This window comes from Sander lucioperca, chromosome 7 (genome assembly GCF_008315115.2).
Source record: "Sander lucioperca isolate FBNREF2018 chromosome 7, SLUC_FBN_1.2, whole genome shotgun sequence".
In the NCBI taxonomy this organism is placed as follows: Eukaryota; Metazoa; Chordata; class Actinopteri; order Perciformes; family Percidae; genus Sander; species Sander lucioperca.
The window spans coordinates 27962479-27980328 of record NC_050179.1 but is presented as its reverse complement, the minus strand read 5'-3'; the positions used below and the strand labels follow the sequence as shown (position 1 = coordinate 27980328).

Here is a 17850-nt window from a genome sequence, read left to right as displayed (position 1 = left end):
AAAGTGATTCCTGATGTCCACCTCTACAACGGAAATAAATTGACCATGGGTGGCACGCATCTGTGCATGTGGGAAATATTTAAACCGAGATGAGGAAAAGACACAAATGGAAAATAACAGAACAAACTGGAGGCCCCATTGAGTTTTGAGATTAGCTAGAGACTATGCTGCCACACAATTCCCCATGTAACTATTTAATATTGCACTTCCATAAAGTTGGTGGACAGATTAAAATTTTTTTTAAAAGTCACAAGCTGAAGCAGCAGATGTCTACATGATTCATCTGATTTTTAGTATGGGTCAAGCTCCAAAAACACTGGATCAAACATTTCCCATAATATAAGTTAATCACAGTTTTAGTTAGAAACCCCAGTCGGATCCTGTATGACTCTTTTCACAGACTTTGTAGTACTCCTCATCATAATAAACACTTTCATCACCTTCAAGATCACCTCAAATCAAAAAGATTTCCCACACCTACAGAGAAGTAACGAGCAATAATTCACTCTTGACACAGGCAGACTTCATCTAAATAAAAATCATTTATTTTTCATTAATATTATTATTATCATCATCATCATCATCATCATCATCATCATCATCATCATCATCATTCTATCTAGAGAGAGTCCACCATGCCACTTTCAGAACTGGAGTAGTGCTAAGACATCAGTCTGTCTGTTTGGGTACAGGATGGGGAAGGGGAGGGGGAGGGGGGGGGGGGCCAGACAGACTGATGGATGAACAGGTTGGGAGGGGAGGTGGTTGGGACTTGTACAGGCTCACGCTCCTGTTCATTCTCCATGCTGATGCAAACAAAGAGGGGATGATATAAAGGAACGACAGAGAGAGGAGGAGCGACTGAATTGTCTTTAAAAGTAGTTTGTCCGTTTTTGACCTACATGACACTGAGCTGGGAGGAAAAAGACGATTTGGGGGACGATGGGGGAGCAGCTTCAAGCTCATTGGTCAGGCTGCTGGACAGGGAACCAGGACAAGCCAATCGCAGACTGATACAGAGGAGGGTGTTATGTATACATGTCTGCATGTGTGTTTGTATAGAGGTGTGCTTGCATCGATGTGTGTATGTGTGTATAGATGTGTGTAATCCGTATGCACATATCTGTCAGTGTGTAACTGGTCAGAGTTACTTTGATCCATTGTCACTGTACACTTGTCAAAGTTACTGTCACAACCGGGTACAAAGCTGAGGTAACAAACTTCTTCTTCTTCCACGTCTGCAGAGAGAAAGAGAACACAAGAGACAGCATGAGGAGAAAAAAAGCAGCAGGGCCGCGATCTTCAGAGTGGCACTGGCACCTCAGTTGTAAGTCTGTGGCTGGTGCCAGGACAGTGGCAAGCGAGCAGCACTTGTTCGACACCCGTTGAGAAGCTCTTGCTATGTGCTATGGGAGAGAATAGCCAAATAGCTGCTCTGTAACTATTTTCACTCGAGTGCAGATACTTCATATTTTTTTCTTTTCGGTAGCCTATTTCGAGCTGTGTTCTAACCAAGAAAAGCTAAAACGATGGGGACGTAAACAGAAAAAGCCATATCCAGTGTAAAAAACATTCTGCACATTTCATGTACATTTAATTATATGATGTCTCCACAAGTATTAACCAAGGAATATAAACCAAATCCATGTAGGCCTAAACGTTATTGTGCTTTTTAGCAAAAAGAAAAAAAGAAAAAAAAAAGGCAGCTCTCCTGTTTACTTGTTGCCATAAAACTGACTTACGGCAGCTGACCTGTCGTAAAACAATCCATGCACACTTAATGTAAGTGTGCGTGAGGCAGATACCACCTGTAAATTGTCAAATTATTTTATCATTTATATTATGTTAAACTTTTGTACCTTCAAAAAAGTCTAAATCTAAATAATCATCCACATACACAGTGAGCAGCGAGTCATTTTTCAAACCTGTGTTTACCTGTGTTTCATCGCGCTGTAGTGTTGCCACTGGATACCATGTTGTTGTCAGAGTTTGACAGAGACTGCTCCTTTATTACTGGGTCTGCAGAAGGAGAGAGGAACAACACTTCATAATTCCCTATAACCTTCAGTTAATGCTAATTAGAGTTTGAGAGCATTTAAAAAGAGACTCTAAATGGGCTGTAGACCTGTTATTATGAAGGAATGGATAGAATAATGGTAGGGCCAAATGTTACACATTTCCTGTGTGTTTACATTCATGATGATACTGACGTGAACGCTCCGTATTCAGAACCCAACCATGTGTGATGTTACGCTGCATTCACCAGTGATAGAATTCGCCACAGCGACGTAGCATTTAGTGTTGACTTTACACTCCAAACTACGACCAAATTTCAGTTCAGCTAGTGCTACAGCCTGCAAGTATGGCCAGGGTCTTCACTCCAAATACTACGAACTCCTCACCAAGTCTCACTGCATCCCCATGTGTGTTGCCTGTGTGAGCTGTTTGTGTTTGTGTGTGTGTGTGTCATGCTTACAGAAGTAAGGGTGCTCCATGGCCTCTGTGGCAGTCAGTCTCTGTTGGTGGTCGTAGCGTAGCAGCTTGTCCAGCAGGTCCAGGGCTTCAGGACTCACCAAGTGCTGGTTCTCCGTCTGCACAAACTGTTCCCAGCGCTTCCTGCTCTGCCTGCAGGCAGACACGTACGCACATACATTTATTACAGCTGAGATGTGAGCAAAAGAAGCAGCAGTGAGCAGAGGCCTTTTCTAGTGACATGGCAGGAACACAGAACTTAAAGGCACACTGCGCAGTTTTTGACCACTAGGTACCAGTATGCACAAAAAGGACCCATGTGTATGCACAGGAGCACATTGGTGAAGGGGATGCGCATTTCTGCAGTCTCGCACTGATCCACTGGTCAACAGTCGGTGGCAAAAAAAGTACCAAAAAATGTAACATATAGAAGAAAAAAAAAGCTAGCTGATATGAACATGGACGTGAACAATGCAGGTTTAAAAAGGATTTTGCAAATGTTTTATCAGGAGGGAATTGCATTCAAAAGGTGTGTTAGGCTTCAAGGATGTTTTGATGAGAAACACTGAATGTGTAAAAGAAAACTTGACAGTGTACCTTTAAGAGTCTGTGACTGCCCTCTCCTGGTTCAAATCATACCTCTCCTACTGCCACCAGTTCAATTAGCATCAACAAATCCAAATCATGCACTGCCCTAGTCTCACAGGGAGTCCTCCAAGGTTCGGTGCTTGGTCCCCTCCTTTTCAACCTCTACATGCTCCCCTTTGGTCACATCATACCCCACCAATGACTCCATTTCCACTGTTATGCCGATGACTACGGATGCAACGACTGTAGATTTTGTTGGTACGATTATAGTCTGAAGAATGTATGAAGAATAATCACGGTGTCACGATTATTATGAATTTATTAATTTCACTGCTAGTGTATGAAATCACATGAACACTATAGATTTTAATGTGTTATTTATTGCTGCCTTTTGAAAACGGAAAATGATTATATGATCAATCATCAACCTCTTTTATTTAAATTCATCTGAAAAGATTAGACTAGAGGTGAATCTGTCACACCACAAACAAAGGCCAAGTTGGCAACAACAGTGCTGTCATTAAGAAGAAGTTGGCCCTTTTTGGGCTAGAAACGACCCAGCTAGCTGGTGTGTCTGAAAGTTGGAGGAGCTGCTAGCCAAGATGCACCTGTCACAGGGAGATTCACAGCATGTTGCCAAGGACGAAATGCGATGGAGAGATCTTTTTGCAGCCGTGTGTCCAATAGGGGATGAAGAGGAGTAAGTAAGTAACGTTTAGTGGTAACGTCAGTGACATGTTTGAGCTGTTGAGTTTTGACTCGTACAAACGTTATCGCAGCGGGTATAAGTTAGCAGCAGGTTTGATATTCGCCGGATATTCGTTTTCGACTTACCCCCGATTCAGTTTCTTCAATAAAATTCCACTACATTACGAGTGTAGTATGTTGAGGACAGTTTAGGACACTGTATAAAAAAAAATGACAATGGTATTTCTCGTTGCTACCGATTTACGAGCGAAAACAGCACTTCAATCTACGTTCCGGCTGTTGGCTGAGTTAGGGACCGTCTACAAATTACAGTGCTCAGGCTCGTGACATATAGACTTATGGGATTCTTTCAGGAAAGAAATCACCAAAAATCATCTTTTGTAATTCTGATTACTGTAGTAGTAGCCAATGGTGGTCTGCTAGTTACTACAGGTCATATTTTTGTCATATGTCACATTATAGTGAAACAGGATGGAATTAAAAGTTTAAAATATTCACCAAAAATCAACAAAAGTACATTTCCTCATTCTGATTGCTGTAGTAGTTGCCAAAGGCAGGGTGCTACGTACTACAGGTGCATTTTTGCTGATATCGTGCATTATGGTGAAACAGGATGGAATTAAAAGATTAAAATATTCACCAAAAATCAACAAAAGTACATTTTCTCATTCTGATTGCTGTAGTAGTTGCCAAAGGCAGGGTGCTACGTACTACAGGTGCATTTTTGCTGATATCGTGCATTATGGTGAAACAGGATGGAATTAAAAGATTAAAATATTCACCAAAAATCAACAAAAGTACATTTTCTCATTCTGATTGCTGTAGTAGTTGCCAAAGGCAGGGTGCTACGTACTACAGGTCATATTTTTGTCATATGTCACATTACAGTGAAACAGGATGGAATTAAAAGATTAAAATATTCACCAAAAATCAACAAAAGTACATTTTCTCATTCTGATTGCTGTAGTAGTTGCCAAAGGCAGGGTGCTACGTACTACATGTCATAGTTTTGTCATATGTCACATTACAGTGAAACAGTATGCAATTAAAAGATTAAAATATTCACAATTCACAATTGTCTACTAATAAATTACGTTCTGTAGTAGAAGATAGAAGACTGGGAAAGAGAAAATCCGTGACGATGTAAAAGTTTTGTGGGGCAAAGTTAGAGGAAAAGTCAACGTGAAAGATTCATTATTATATTATTTATTATGTTTATTTATCTTTTCTGCCTCTTATTTATTATTACAGTATTTTTTATTTTTATTTAAGTGTCGCTGCCTATTATTTATTACTTTATTTATATCTTTATTTAAGTGTCGCTTATTATTATAAATATTATGTTATTTATATTTTTTATTTATGTTTTGTTAAGAAATACAAGTCTCTTAGCTATAGGCTATTCATGACAGCTTTTGTTCTATGTTGTTTATTCTACAAAGTGAGATCATTTTGGGGTCATATTGCCCTATAGGGGTTGAATAACAAAAGTACAGTGAATAAGAAAATTAAGCTCCACAAAATGAAAGAGGAAAAAAATACTAATTAAGGGGATCTTATTCAACAAACAAGGAAATGAGGTAACCAAAACAGGAAAATGTCTATTCCATCAACTCCTTTTGATAAATGATCTGATAATGTCATCTGACCTGTAATAAGACATACTCTGGCAACTACATCCAAGAGAATAAGAACATGTATTTTTATTCATCACTGGGCTTTGTTTTTGTTTAAGAACCATGCCTACATCCACCCTTCTTTACTACTCTGTAATTAAAAAATGACTTGTTAACAATGCCTTTGGTGTGTTTTTTTATAATTATTCCCGTCCTGTTACACTAAAAAATCCACCTACATTAAGTAGCAGCCTAGCAACAAGCCCATTACATCAAACAGAATGTGAAAATGTCTTTTCATTGAATTTTTAACAATTAATTGCATACTGTTTCACTGTAATGTGACATATGACAGAAATATGACCTGTAGTACGTAGCACCCTGCCTTTGGCAACTACTACAGCAATCAGAATGAGGAAATGTACTTTTGTTGATTTTTGGTGAATATTTTAATCTTTTAATTCCATCCTGTTTCACTGTAATGTGACATATGACAAAAATATGACCTGTAGTACGTAGCACCATGCCTTTGGCAACTACTACAGAAATCAGAATGAGAAAATGTACTTTTGTTGATTTTTGGTGAATATTTTAATCTTTTAATTCCATCCTGTTTCACCATAATGCACGATATCAGCAAAAATGCACCTGTAGTACGTAGCACCCTGCCTTTGGCAACTACTACAGCAATCAGAATGAGAAAATGTACTTTTGTTGATTTTTGGTGAATATTTTAAACTTTTAATTCCATCCTGTTTCACCATAATGCACGATATCAGCAAAAATGCACCTGTAGTACGTAGCACCCTGCCTTTGGCAACTACTACAGCAATCAGAATGAGAAAATGTACTTTTGTTGATTTTTGGTGAATATTTTAATCTTTTAATTCCATCCTGTTTCACCATAATGCACGATATCAGCAAAAATGCACCTGTAGTACGTAGCACCCTGCCTTTGGCAACTACTACAGCAATCAGAATGAGAAAATGTACTTTTGTTGATTTTTGGTGAATATTTTAATCTTTTAATTCCATCCTGTTTCACTGTAATGTGACATATGACAAAAATATGACCTGTAGTACGTAGCACCATGCCTTTGGCAACTACTACAGCAATCAGAATGAGAAAATGTACTTTTGTTGATTTTTGGTGAATATTTTAATCTTTTAATTCCATCCTGTTTCACTGTAATGTGACATATGACAAAAATATGACCTGTAGTACGTAGCACCCTGCCTTTGGCAACTACTACAGCAATCAGAATGAGAAAATGTACTTTTGTTGATTTTTGGTGAATATTTTAATCTTTTAATTCCATCCTGTTTCACTGTAATGTGACATATGACAAAAATATGACCTGTAGTACGTAGCACCATGCCTTTGGCAACTACTACAGAAATCAGAATGAGAAAATGTACTTTTGTTGATTTTTGGTGAATATTTGAAACTTTTAATTCCATCCTGTTTCACCATAATGCACGATATCAGCAAAAATGCACCTGTAGTACGTAGCACCCTGCCTTTGGCAACTACTACAGCAATCAGAATGAGGAAATGTACTTTTGTTGATTTTTGGTGAATATTTTAAACTTTTAATTCCATCCTGTTTCACTATAATGTGACATATGACAAAAATATGACCTGTAGTAACTAGCAGACCACCATTGGCTACTACTACAGTAATCAGAATTACAAAAGATGATTTTTGGTGATTTCTTTCCTGAAAGAATCCCATAAGTCTATATGTCACCAGCCTGAGCACTGTAATTTGTAGACGGTCCCTAACTCAGCCAACAGCCGGAACGTAGATTGAAGTGCTGTTTTCGCTCGTAAATCGGTAGCAACGAGAAATACCATTGTCATTTTTTTTTATACAGTGTCCTAAACTGTCCTCAACATACTACACTCGTAATGTAGTGGAATTTTATTGAAGAAACTGAATCGGGGGTAAGTCGAAAACGAATATCCGGCGAATATCAAACCTGCTGCTAACTTATACCCGCTCGTTATCGCCAGTGCACTCACTGTAAATGCAAATGTCGGCTCCTGACTCGTCAGCTGTTAACTGTAACGTTGCCGTTAATATTAAACAGGCTAACGGTAGCTAACTGGTGACATTAATAAGCTAACTAACACTTAACAACGTTAATAAACAAAGTCGCTAGCAAGCTTACCAACTTGGGTTGAATTCCTCGTTGCAGCTGTCCTGAGGTCAGGGGCTGGGCTCTGCTCTGCGTTTTCCTGATGTTTGCTTACTTTATGCAACGTTAAATTGCAGCAGTAAGTTATCCCCCCCACCGGACTCCGTTGTACATCACTCTGACAGGCAATGCTCACGGTGACCGGACCCGGCGTCTGATGTGCCGTGTGTGCGCAAAGACGAACGTTTATGTTGTCAAGAAGGTTTATCAAGAACTGCACACACTGCTACACATAACTTGCAGTCAGTTAACACTCGGTGTAGTGGAGCCTTTACGATTAACCGTGACGTTTTAAAGCTCCGTTAATAGTGAAATCGGTTAACCACTGCATCCCTACCGATGACACCCAGCTCTACATATCCACCAAATCCATCACTGCTGCCACCTACTCCACCCTCACAAACTGCCTTACAGAAATAAAAGCATGGACGCAAGCTAACTTCCTCAAACTCAAAAGCGACAAATCTAAAATCCTCATCAGCCCAAAAACCCTCATCAAATCCTGCCAAAAATTCTCCCTCTGCATCGATGGTTCCACTCTTCCAGCATCCACAAAAAATCCGCAACCTCGTGTTATCTTTGCCCAAACCCTCTCCCTCGAGTACCACATGCAACAGCATTCTGTACGGCACACCCACCGAATTCCTCAAAAAACTACAATACTTTCCATTGCAGCGCCCTCCCTCTGGTACTCTCTCCCCCAACACCTCAGACTTTCCACATCACTTGCTAACTTACAAACCAAACTCAAAACCCATCTCTTTAAAGCTGCTTTTAACCTATAAACAACTTAGCTGTTTCCATTTGTTTCTATGCTGTTTTGCTGCACCTTTTTAATATTTATCTCTAGTTTTTATTGTGGTTTTTATTCTGAGCTTATTGTTTTTCTTTGTTGTTACCTTGTAAAGTGCCTTTGAGTACCTTTTTAAAGCGCTATATACAACAAATGTATTATTATTATTATTATTATTATTATTATTATAATAATTGTATGGCTCAATGTGGTGACAAAGACATTTCCCTCCAAATTTCCCCTTAGCTCATTACATAAGCGCTGCAGTGGAAAAAGGTGAATTTGTGTTTGTAACTACCACTGTGATGCAAGCAGGCAGTAGAACACGCTTCTTTGTGTGCTGGAAAGTGTAAATCGATGGTTCTATTCAGGACTGCATGGATCACAAAGAGGGCCTCAACAGAAGTTATGAGGCTTCCTTTTCCAGATGTCAATGTTAAAACCTACTTTATTCTACTGTATTTAAGGGTCACTTCGTTTTTTGTTTTTTTTCAACCTGGAACCAATTTCCCAAGTTTTTGTGTCTAATTGACTGACAACAATCTCTGAAATTGGTCCAGTATTAAGCAAGATCGCTGCAGTCGGCAGAAGCGAAACAAGCTACAATGTAAGTGATTGGGCAATTGCGCACTTTCAATTTACATCCACAAAAGTGCTCGTTTTGCCATGGACATGCTCAGATTATTGTTCCAAGTGTATGACAACATTATGGAAAGGATCCTTACAGAGATTGACTTTTTTTTTTTTTTTTTTTTTTTAAAAAGAGGAAGATCTTTTTTTTTAACATTAAAAACATCCCCCAAATTGCTATTGCCAAACCCATTGTGCTCCATTTAAGTAAACAGTAATTGTATCATCGTAAAACACACTTTATTCAAAGTCAAAGTCGACAGAAATAAACAAAAAACATCAAAAGCCGTCTTGGTTCGTCTTTCCACTGTTCCAACAATCACCACTCTGGTTTGGTTGAAATAAACGCATAACTTACCGAATTAGATGTGGAAATATGCTGGCTCTATACAGGCTAAAAGTATTGTTTATTGAAACAGAGTCTGGTGGGTTTAGCGATAGTGCTCTCGGAGCCGTTTCTGGTTAAACAAAAGGGATCTTATACTTTAACATAAAGATCGAACACTGTTGGAATCCTTTAAATCATGTTGTTAGGCACTTATAATAACAATTTGAGAATGTCACTAGCAAAAACACCACTTTTAGTGTACAAAATTGACAATGCACATTTGTCTACAGGATTACATTACAGCCTGGTTAGCTGCTGATGGTTACAGCTTTCTCACTCAATGCTGGACCAATTTCAAAGATTTTTGTACACATTAGTCACTTAAGACACTAATGCATGGGGAAAATAGGGTCCTGGTTGAGAAAAACAAAATTACCCTTTAAGGATAATTTCAAATGCATTTTTATTAGACTTTGTTTTATCAACAGGGGTGTTAAAACGATTTCCTGACAACTATTTTAGGGGTTGAGTGCGAGTCAGGGGAGGGCATATGCAGCACTGAAAATATTAAAAAATATTAATATCCGCACCAAGTTACTTTGCTGCCCTTCGGGATATTTTTAGCCTGTATTCTGATTTGACTTCTACACTACATTTGGCTCCAGAGCAGCTACTGTGTGTCACCATAAGTGGAGTGTGATGGGAATCCCAGAGGCAAAGTGAGAGTGGACTTACTGTCCCAGCAGGTCTTTGAAGCGCGGGTCCAGTTCAATGTGGTATTTACGCAAGTAGCCGAACAGCTCGTCTGTCCCCAGGACCTTGGCAATTCGCACCAACTAAAAAAAAAAAAAAAACATAACACACTGGGGTTCAAACTCTGTGGACCACTTTGAAATATAAAGAAATCTTTGTCACATTATGGCTGAATCATATATTCACCAACCATTCGCAAATGTCAAGACAATTGTTAGACTCTATGTTACATCTATGTTGTTGTTGTTGTTAGTTTGACTTGTTTCCCTTCCTTCTCTCTCATCAACCTGCATTTGTTTTCCCTCTTTCCATTTTTCACACCTTCCACTCTCTTGTGAGAAACTCTCAAAGCACGAGTTCTGTTTGTGCTGAATGACAGTACCCTCTTCCTGTTAACTACAGTTGACACTTGAGAGTGAGGCACCACAGACACCATCCGATAAAGGGCCCAGGATACAAATACAGGTTGTCTCCATTACATGTTCGGGACATTCTGTAGGAAGCTCCGTGTGTGCTGAGAAGCAAGCCAGCAGACGTTTTGATCTTTTTTCTTGTGTTTTTCAGTATGTGTTTATAAAATTAGTAATCAATGACCGTGACTTATCTGCCTCCTCTAGACATGCTGCTGTTTTCAATGGTGTGTAGGAGCTGCACGTGTGCGTCGGACCCACCTGGTCATAGTTATCTTGTCCATGGAAGAAGGGCTCTTTCTGAAATATCATACTGGCCAGCATACAGCCCAAACTCCACATGTCAAGACTGTAATCATACATCTGAAACACAAAATCATCAAACAGCACTGCCGATGATGAGACACAGACATCAGAATTATCCATGTGCTGACAACATTTTGTCAAAGGTGTGTGACAGTCAACGTTGTACAAAATGTACACGTTGTGTGTCTGTTTGTCTTTGTGTGTAAATGTGAGAGCGATACAAAAAGTAAAGTATATCTAAAGGGCGTTTAAATGTGAGCTGGTTCAATCTGTGTGCGTGTGCGTGTGTGTGTGTGTGTGTTACCTGGTAGTCCACCAGGAGTTCGGGGCCTTTGAAGTACCGTGAGGCCACTCTGACGTTGTACTCCTGGGATGGGTGGTAGAACTCTGCCAAACCCCAGTCTATAAGGCGTAGCTATGGAAACACACAATGTATCCTCATTGAACTTCACAGTGACCTTTGGACAGGTGTAACCTATTATAACCTGTGTGTGATAAGTATTTTGTGGGATTAATTCACATCTGTTTTAACCTGCTGCCCCCTGCTGGCCAAGGTTGGAAGTGTAAAATGCTTTCTTTGCCAATGTAATCATCTTTGGTGTTGTTAAGAGGAAAAAAAAAAAGCCACAGCTGATGTTACAGCTACTGCAATAGCCATTAGCTACAGCCATAGCAAGAGGCACACCCACTGGCACTTGTAGTAACAGCCAGTGGTTATGGCTACAGTCCTTGCTTGGCTTTCCTCTTCTTTCTTGATTGACATAAACTTTCTATTGGTGGCGTGCTTTACTTTGTCTGTTCTGCCATCACTGATAATGTTTATTTGTGGCCAGATGGCATTTCTTTGTCAGATGATCAGAATACAGATTGAATGAATGAATGAATTCTTTCATGAATTGGGTACAGATTGAATTGTGTTGTAGCGGTTAATCGAAAAAGAGCAACAGAACAAACATTTATTTAGATGGAAATTACATCTGCTGTTATATTAAGGATCTCACTCCGACTGCACTCAAACACATTACAGGGACACCAAGTGTAAGCCAATACTAAAGCATTACCAACCAACAATAAACTTCTTTTTACATGGGGGAAAGAGTATAAAAGAGAGAGGAATGGAAGGATGAAGAGCCAGAGAGAAAATAAACAGTGAGAGAGAGGCTGAAATAGCAGGCTGAGATAATGTTTAGAGTGTGTGGGCGTGTGAAGAAAATCAAAAACAGACTATATAGGGCACCACCTACCTTTCTCAACTGGTGGTCGATCATCACATTGTGGGGTTTGACGTCACGGTGCATGATTCCCATACTGTGACAGTAGTCCAGAGCCTGGCAGACACGCACATACACACACAAGTAACATCAGAGCAGACAAAGATATAAATATGTGTACACAGTCTTTTGAATTCCCATGAACCTTGCGAAAAATTGAGACTAAGTGGGAAAATGTCTTATTCATTAAATTCAGTCTCACCTTCAGTAGTTCATACATATAGAAACGGATATCGTAATCTGTCAACTTTTGGTACAACTCCTGCAGGGAAAAACAAAGTTAGATCAGGATTTGAGCCTTAAATTTGAAATGTTCAAGGAAAAAGCTGATGATGCCCGCTACTGATTAAGACACTTAATGTGATGCCAAAGACCAAACAGCACACCCCCCAGAAGCATGCAGAAGAGAGGTGATCATTGTACCTTGAAGTCTGTGTTATTGATGCATTCAAAGACAAGCGCTGGAGTTCTGGACTGTACAGCCACCACAGAGAGACAGAGAGGGACGGGGAGTGGCAGTGAGATAAAATCAGTCAAAAACAAGACTAAAAAGTGCAGCTTGTAGCTCGTTGCTGATTCAGTCCCCAGAATAACCACCAGATTTGACAGAACCCCACGGTGTGGTCTTAACCAATAACTTGCTGGAAGTGAACTGGACCCCAATTTGACATATAGTAAAATCATCACGCTTGATAGCCAGTCGTTGCAGCTGGAGTTCAAGCAAACTGTCCAAAAACTGTGAATATAATAATACTTTTCTAAGCAGTTTCTGTTGTCTTATTTTATAGTTTGTGGGTTGGTAGGCACTCCAGGCAGATACCCAAATGTAGTTGCACAAGCACTGGAGTAGTGAGGTCCCCCCCCCCTTTTAAGATGTGATGTGTAGTTATATCCTCAAGTTAACTTTACACATAAAAGAATGATCCCAGTCAGTCCCATGCAGTGAGGTTTACAGATTTTAAATTGAGTACTTGTTAACTTCCACCAGTATTCCTAACATGTGATATGTTCCAGTCCAACAATCTCCATTCATTTCCTTCATTTAAAAAAGGACAGACACGCCATTGGAGAGCCTAGCCTACCACTGGGTCTTTGACTGTGTCCACTAGTCGGATGATGTTGGTCCCCCCACGCAGGTTCTCCAGGATCTTAATCTCTCGCTTGATCTTCTTCTTCTTGACCGGCTAACTCCAGAAGAAAAACAAGCAAGGCAAACAAAGACAGTGATTTAAAAGAGAGGTCTTAGGGTGCTAGACAGAAGAAGTAAAAAATCATATCAAGAGATGTATAAGCAGAAGTTTGTCCATGTGCTATTTCTGACTCCTGATCTTGAACCTGCTGATTCTGCGTGTCATGTCGCTGCATTCCACTCTGTCAATCTTTTTGTACAAGAGACATTTAGTGCGGGCAGCAGGTTGATGTTTACATTTAAATGACTGACGGATAATTTGATGCTGGCTACCCTGGCATTGCCAAACTTATTTGCAAATGCGTATTAGTCTGGAACCTCTCAGTTCATTTTTCGATTTTCAACGGCACAGACCAAAATGCCTCTGGATGCAATTGGATAGACCTACAACCAATCAGAGCGACAAAACGTGTGACGTAGCACTGAGTGACACATAGAAGTTGGGGCAGTAGTAGTCTATATCCTTGACGTTCAACTTCCAGGATTGCACTGTTGATTTCACTCATTTAAGCCGGATATACGTTGCCCTGGGCTTCTTTTGTGTTGGCATTTTAAACTCTGGTGGATTTATGAGGACTATGGTTAACTGCTCCTCAGATCTCTGCAGAGTAAATCCAGACAGCTAGCTAGACTATCTGTCCAATCTGAGTTTTCCGTTGCACGACTAAAACAACTTTTGAACGTACACATGTTCCACCAAAACAAGTTCCTTCCGAGCCTATTTTCTCCGGTGCTTAGGACCGCCCAAGACAATTGTGATTGGTTTAAAGAAATGCCATTAAACCAGAGCATGTTTTCCCATCCCAGAATGCTATGTGGAGTAGCCAGACTCTCCTCCAGCTGCTGATGAAGCAGGAAGTCCGAGGTTAAGTCATTTTAACCACTGCTTCAGACTGAGGCAAAACAATAATGGACTAATTGTTTATTTATTAATTGATTCCTTTGCATAATCCATTATTAAATATATGATTATGATTTAGAACACTGGTGTTCTCTGAGTGGACAGAAAACTTTACTGTGTTCATTATGGAGGACAGAAAAATGACTAATTGATCAATAAATTAATCCTAGATGAATCTATAAATATTTACCAGGCAAACCGGGCAGAAGCTCAAACACTAACTTTTTCATTTTCCCACTGGGTTACAGGGCTGCAACTGATAAGTATTTTCATAATGGACTGACCTCTGCAAGGATTAGTTGATCTACAGAAAATTAAACTGCAACTATTTTGATGATCAATTCTTTGTTCAGGTAATTTCTCAAGCAGAAAAATGCCAAACATTTGATGGCTGCAGCCTGCAGGTTCTCAAATGTGAGAATTTACTGCTTTTCCTTGTATTGACTTATATTAAATTGAATATATTTGGATTTTTGGACCAGACATCTGATGACATTACTTGGGGCTTTAGGAATATCTAGGAATTGTGATAGAAATGTGACACTGTCTCCTGACATTCTATAGACCAATTAGTTCATTAATCAAAAATATAATCAGCACTCCCATTCCCCATATTACACTGACATTTATATATTTTACTCAATTTACTCAAAAAAACTCAAAAAGTGGAAGCCTCTAAACCACACACTCAGCCAGGACATTGGCATTCAGCATTTAGTTTAAGGAGATCTAGCTGCCCACCTTCAGAATCTTGACCACCACCTTCTCGTTGTTGGTGATGTTGATGGCCTCGAACACTTCACTGTACTTCCCTCTGCCCAGTTTACGAACCAGCTGGTAGTCCTCCTGGTTGCTATAGGGGCAGACAGAGAGATAGTGTAGAGTTTGTGGGAGAAAGAGAAAACATTTTTTTAGCATCAGCATGCAATGAAGTCAGTGTAAGAGCTGTTGCTAAGTGTTCTTGTCACTGCGATGAAGCCCAGCCTTGGGGGATGAAGTGATTTCTGGTTATGATCTTTAGACAGATACAACATACAGGGTGAACATGGTGACATAGATGGAGGTAAGGGGGAGGAAAGTTTCAAGACAGTGCAGAGCAGCAGGGTAGTGGGCTGGGAGACTGTGCTATTATAGTTTCATCATACCCTCACGGCTAGATGTATAATAATAGACACCCATCTGCCACACGTTCCCTCTTGTTCTTCAACACATGCAAACAGAGAGCTCTGTGGTCAGACATGACATGCATGCAATTAGAGCAACCTGAACAGAAATGTCCTCACTTCCAGTTGGGTACGTGGGCCTCGTAGTCCCAGTACTCCCGGCTCTTCAGCGTATTGACGTCTGCGTACACACGGGACTTGCTACCGGCCACCGGACCCGGCATGGCGAGACCCGTGGCTCGGGCGCTGTGGGGCGTTTGTCACGGAGATCTGCTGGGGTCGGGGGGAACTGGAGGGGGTATCAGGGGTAGACCGGTAACTGGATTTGCTGACTGTGTGGGTGTGAAGTGGAATAGGTCAGCCAGCAACTTCCCTCTGCAGCCGGACTGAGAGAAAAGGGAGGGAGAGAACCGGAGTTGTCCGCTGCGGTTCGACGCTATTAAGTTCCCGCCGAACAGCGCTCCTTGGTCGGATTGTCAGAAGCAGCTGAGCCGATGTCGGTGGGGCTGATCAGAGTCGGAGTGATTGTGCAGCTGAGGTTAGCTACACAAAGGGGCGGGGAGGCATAGGGATGTTGAGGTAGAGAGGAAACGGACCTCTAAAAAGGCCACAGTGGAAGAGGAAAGGGGGTCGGTGATCTGAATATCACGGGTTAAAACTCCTAAGCAACTGTCGTTGCGGGCCCTAAATCCGAAACGTTAGGGGAGGTAACCGGTGGGGTTTCTGCGCTAGCGGACGGACGGCTCTCGGTGTTCTAGTGTTAGCTATCAATCAACTGTGGATGTGACGGATCGGTACCGGGGGTCGACCGGAGGGAGAGGGGGGTGGAGCAGCAGAGAGATCGATGTTGTTAGCTAACGTTAGCCAGTGATGCTACTTCAGCGCGGAGATGTCGCACCGACTGGGAGCGCTCGGCGCCGTGCACCACCATCGGCAGAGCCCGCGTCATGTGCGACCTGCTGTGCGGGAAAGCAGCGCCTCAGGGCCCCGGTACCAGACGCCGACGGAGGGTCCGGGATTCGGAGGTTTCTTCTGCAGCCACAGACCTCCCCGGTCAAGAGCGCAGGGAAGGGAAGCGGATTGCGATTGAAGAGGAGCGAGAGAGCCGCCCGGATGTGAAGCCTCTGGCTGCCCCGGTGAAGATGAGGAATAAGGGGATGTTCGACTGAGCAGCCGGGACACAGCGCCCCCCTAGTGAGGAGGATGTGATTGATAGAGGAGCAAATATTTGAAGGCCTTTTTTTCTGTCAAATTATACGGATGTCATGAAGAAAAAGTCACAATTTGTGTGGACACCGCAATATTTTCACTGCACGAATATGAATGAATGAAAAGTATGAATAATCACCTAAAGATAATAATATATTTGATTAATGTTGGAGCCTCCTTGGTTAGACCACATTAAAATGCTGCTTAACATGTTAATGCATCAGTAATAATATCTCAATGATATAAACCAGTGTCATAGAAAGAGAATTAAATTAATCATGAAAGGACTCTGATATTAACATAACAGGGGCTGGTCTCCTTCATAATGAATACTTTTACTTCTGATAATTACAGTGCATTTTGTAACATTGTTTCAGAGACAGTGTGGTATTTTTTTCAGAACCTTTAATACATCATTTAGAACTAAACAAAAAAAGCTAACAAATGTCAACAAGAACTCTGTTGAATCAGAAGTGTATTTCCTGCTTAAATAATCTCATGACTCGTGTAAGTTTATAGATGAAAAAGTTTTATTTGTTAGTGCTGTGTGTAATTGAATGCTACATACATACAGATAATCTTAGCATGAATGTACACATACTGTACGTCGCCACAAAGGTTTTTGTCTTTTTTTTTTTTTCTTTTTCAACATCATTCACATAAACTACAATACAATTTGAAAAAGCTATAGGAGGGAACAGTGCCGCGAGGAAGGGGGGGGGGGGAGCACCAGTTCCCAGGGACAGAACACAGGAACTATCACAGCAAGCATGCAGAGAGCTAGAGACACCAGGGTCTGACGGGTTCATTTATTGGAACTGAAAAGGAAAGAAAGGAGGGGAGGGGGGCTTTTTTCATTGAACCAACCACCAGTTAAAATGCAGAACGTGGATTTATTTCATTTGTGCTTAGACCGGAGATTTTCCTCTCCTTTCCCTGACTGTGTGTTGGATATGGAGTTTTTAAACCCAGAATTGATCGAGATGTAACAAGTGCAGTTCTTGTTTTCACTTTGCAATACTCCTCACTGTCATGTTAATGTTGTACCTATACCTGATCAGCACTCTATAACACACACAGGAGTAATGCACTACCAGACAGTCACCCTCACCAATACAAGCGACTAAACCAGTGCCACTGGGCTGGAACTATTCTTAGGCTTTGAGCGTACACTTGTACTATTATTAATACATATTAAGTGTACTGTCTGCACTATATGGTATGTGAGTTCCTTGTCCTGCACCTGGAGTGACTATTTTTTATTATGCATATCTGATGATGTGTCAGCACCAATTAACAAGTCAAAGTCCT

At 40.8% G+C, this 17850-nt stretch overlaps 1 protein-coding gene and 1 long non-coding RNA gene across 4 annotated transcripts; both read right to left on the bottom strand.

Annotated features, from left to right (window-relative positions):
• Positions 1–1124: 1124 nt before the first annotated feature.
• csnk2a2b (casein kinase 2, alpha prime polypeptide b) lies at positions 1125–16492 on the bottom strand. 3 transcript variants are annotated; one of them, XM_031310416.2, is made up of 12 exons: positions 15451–16491; positions 14909–15020; positions 13160–13261; positions 12501–12551; positions 12280–12339; positions 12051–12134; positions 11111–11221; positions 10762–10863; positions 10073–10173; positions 2477–2625; positions 1926–2019; positions 1125–1238 (listed from the first exon to the last, which is right to left on the bottom strand). In XM_031310416.2, exons 1-11 carry the CDS (start codon positions 15552–15554, stop codon positions 1943–1945), a joined length of 1053 nt encoding a protein of 350 aa, XP_031166276.1. In that variant the 5' UTR covers positions 15555–16491; the 3' UTR covers positions 1125–1238; positions 1926–1942. The 3 variants fall into 3 exon arrangements, with proteins under 3 accessions (XP_031166276.1, XP_031166271.1, XP_031166277.1); XM_031310411.2 differs by having other exon boundaries at positions 1936–2019; positions 15451–16490; XM_031310417.2 differs by lacking the exon at positions 12501–12551 and having other exon boundaries at positions 1936–2019; positions 15451–16492.
• Positions 8482–10066, bottom strand: LOC116057928. Its single transcript, XR_004106906.2, has 2 exons — positions 9011–10066; positions 8482–8979 (listed from the first exon to the last, which is right to left on the bottom strand). It is a non-coding gene; the product is annotated as an uncharacterized LOC116057928 (long non-coding RNA).
• Positions 16493–17850: the final 1358 nt, after the last annotated feature.

What these genes read in the sequence shown, in the direction of transcription:
- csnk2a2b (XM_031310416.2), bottom strand. Translation starts at nt 15,554, where the DNA reads ATGCCGGGTCCGGTGGCCGGTAGCAAGTCCCGTGTGTACGCAGACGTC. An exon ending in ATATGTATGAACTACTGAAG is followed by an intron (nt 12,135 to 12,279) that starts GTGAGACTGAAT and finishes CGTGTCTGCCAG; the next exon opens with GCTCTGGACTACTGTCACAG. An exon ending in TTCAAAGACCTGCTGGGACA is followed by an intron (nt 2,626 to 10,072) that starts GTAAGTCCACTC and finishes GTCTGCCTGCAG; the next exon opens with GCAGAGCAGGAAGCGCTGGG.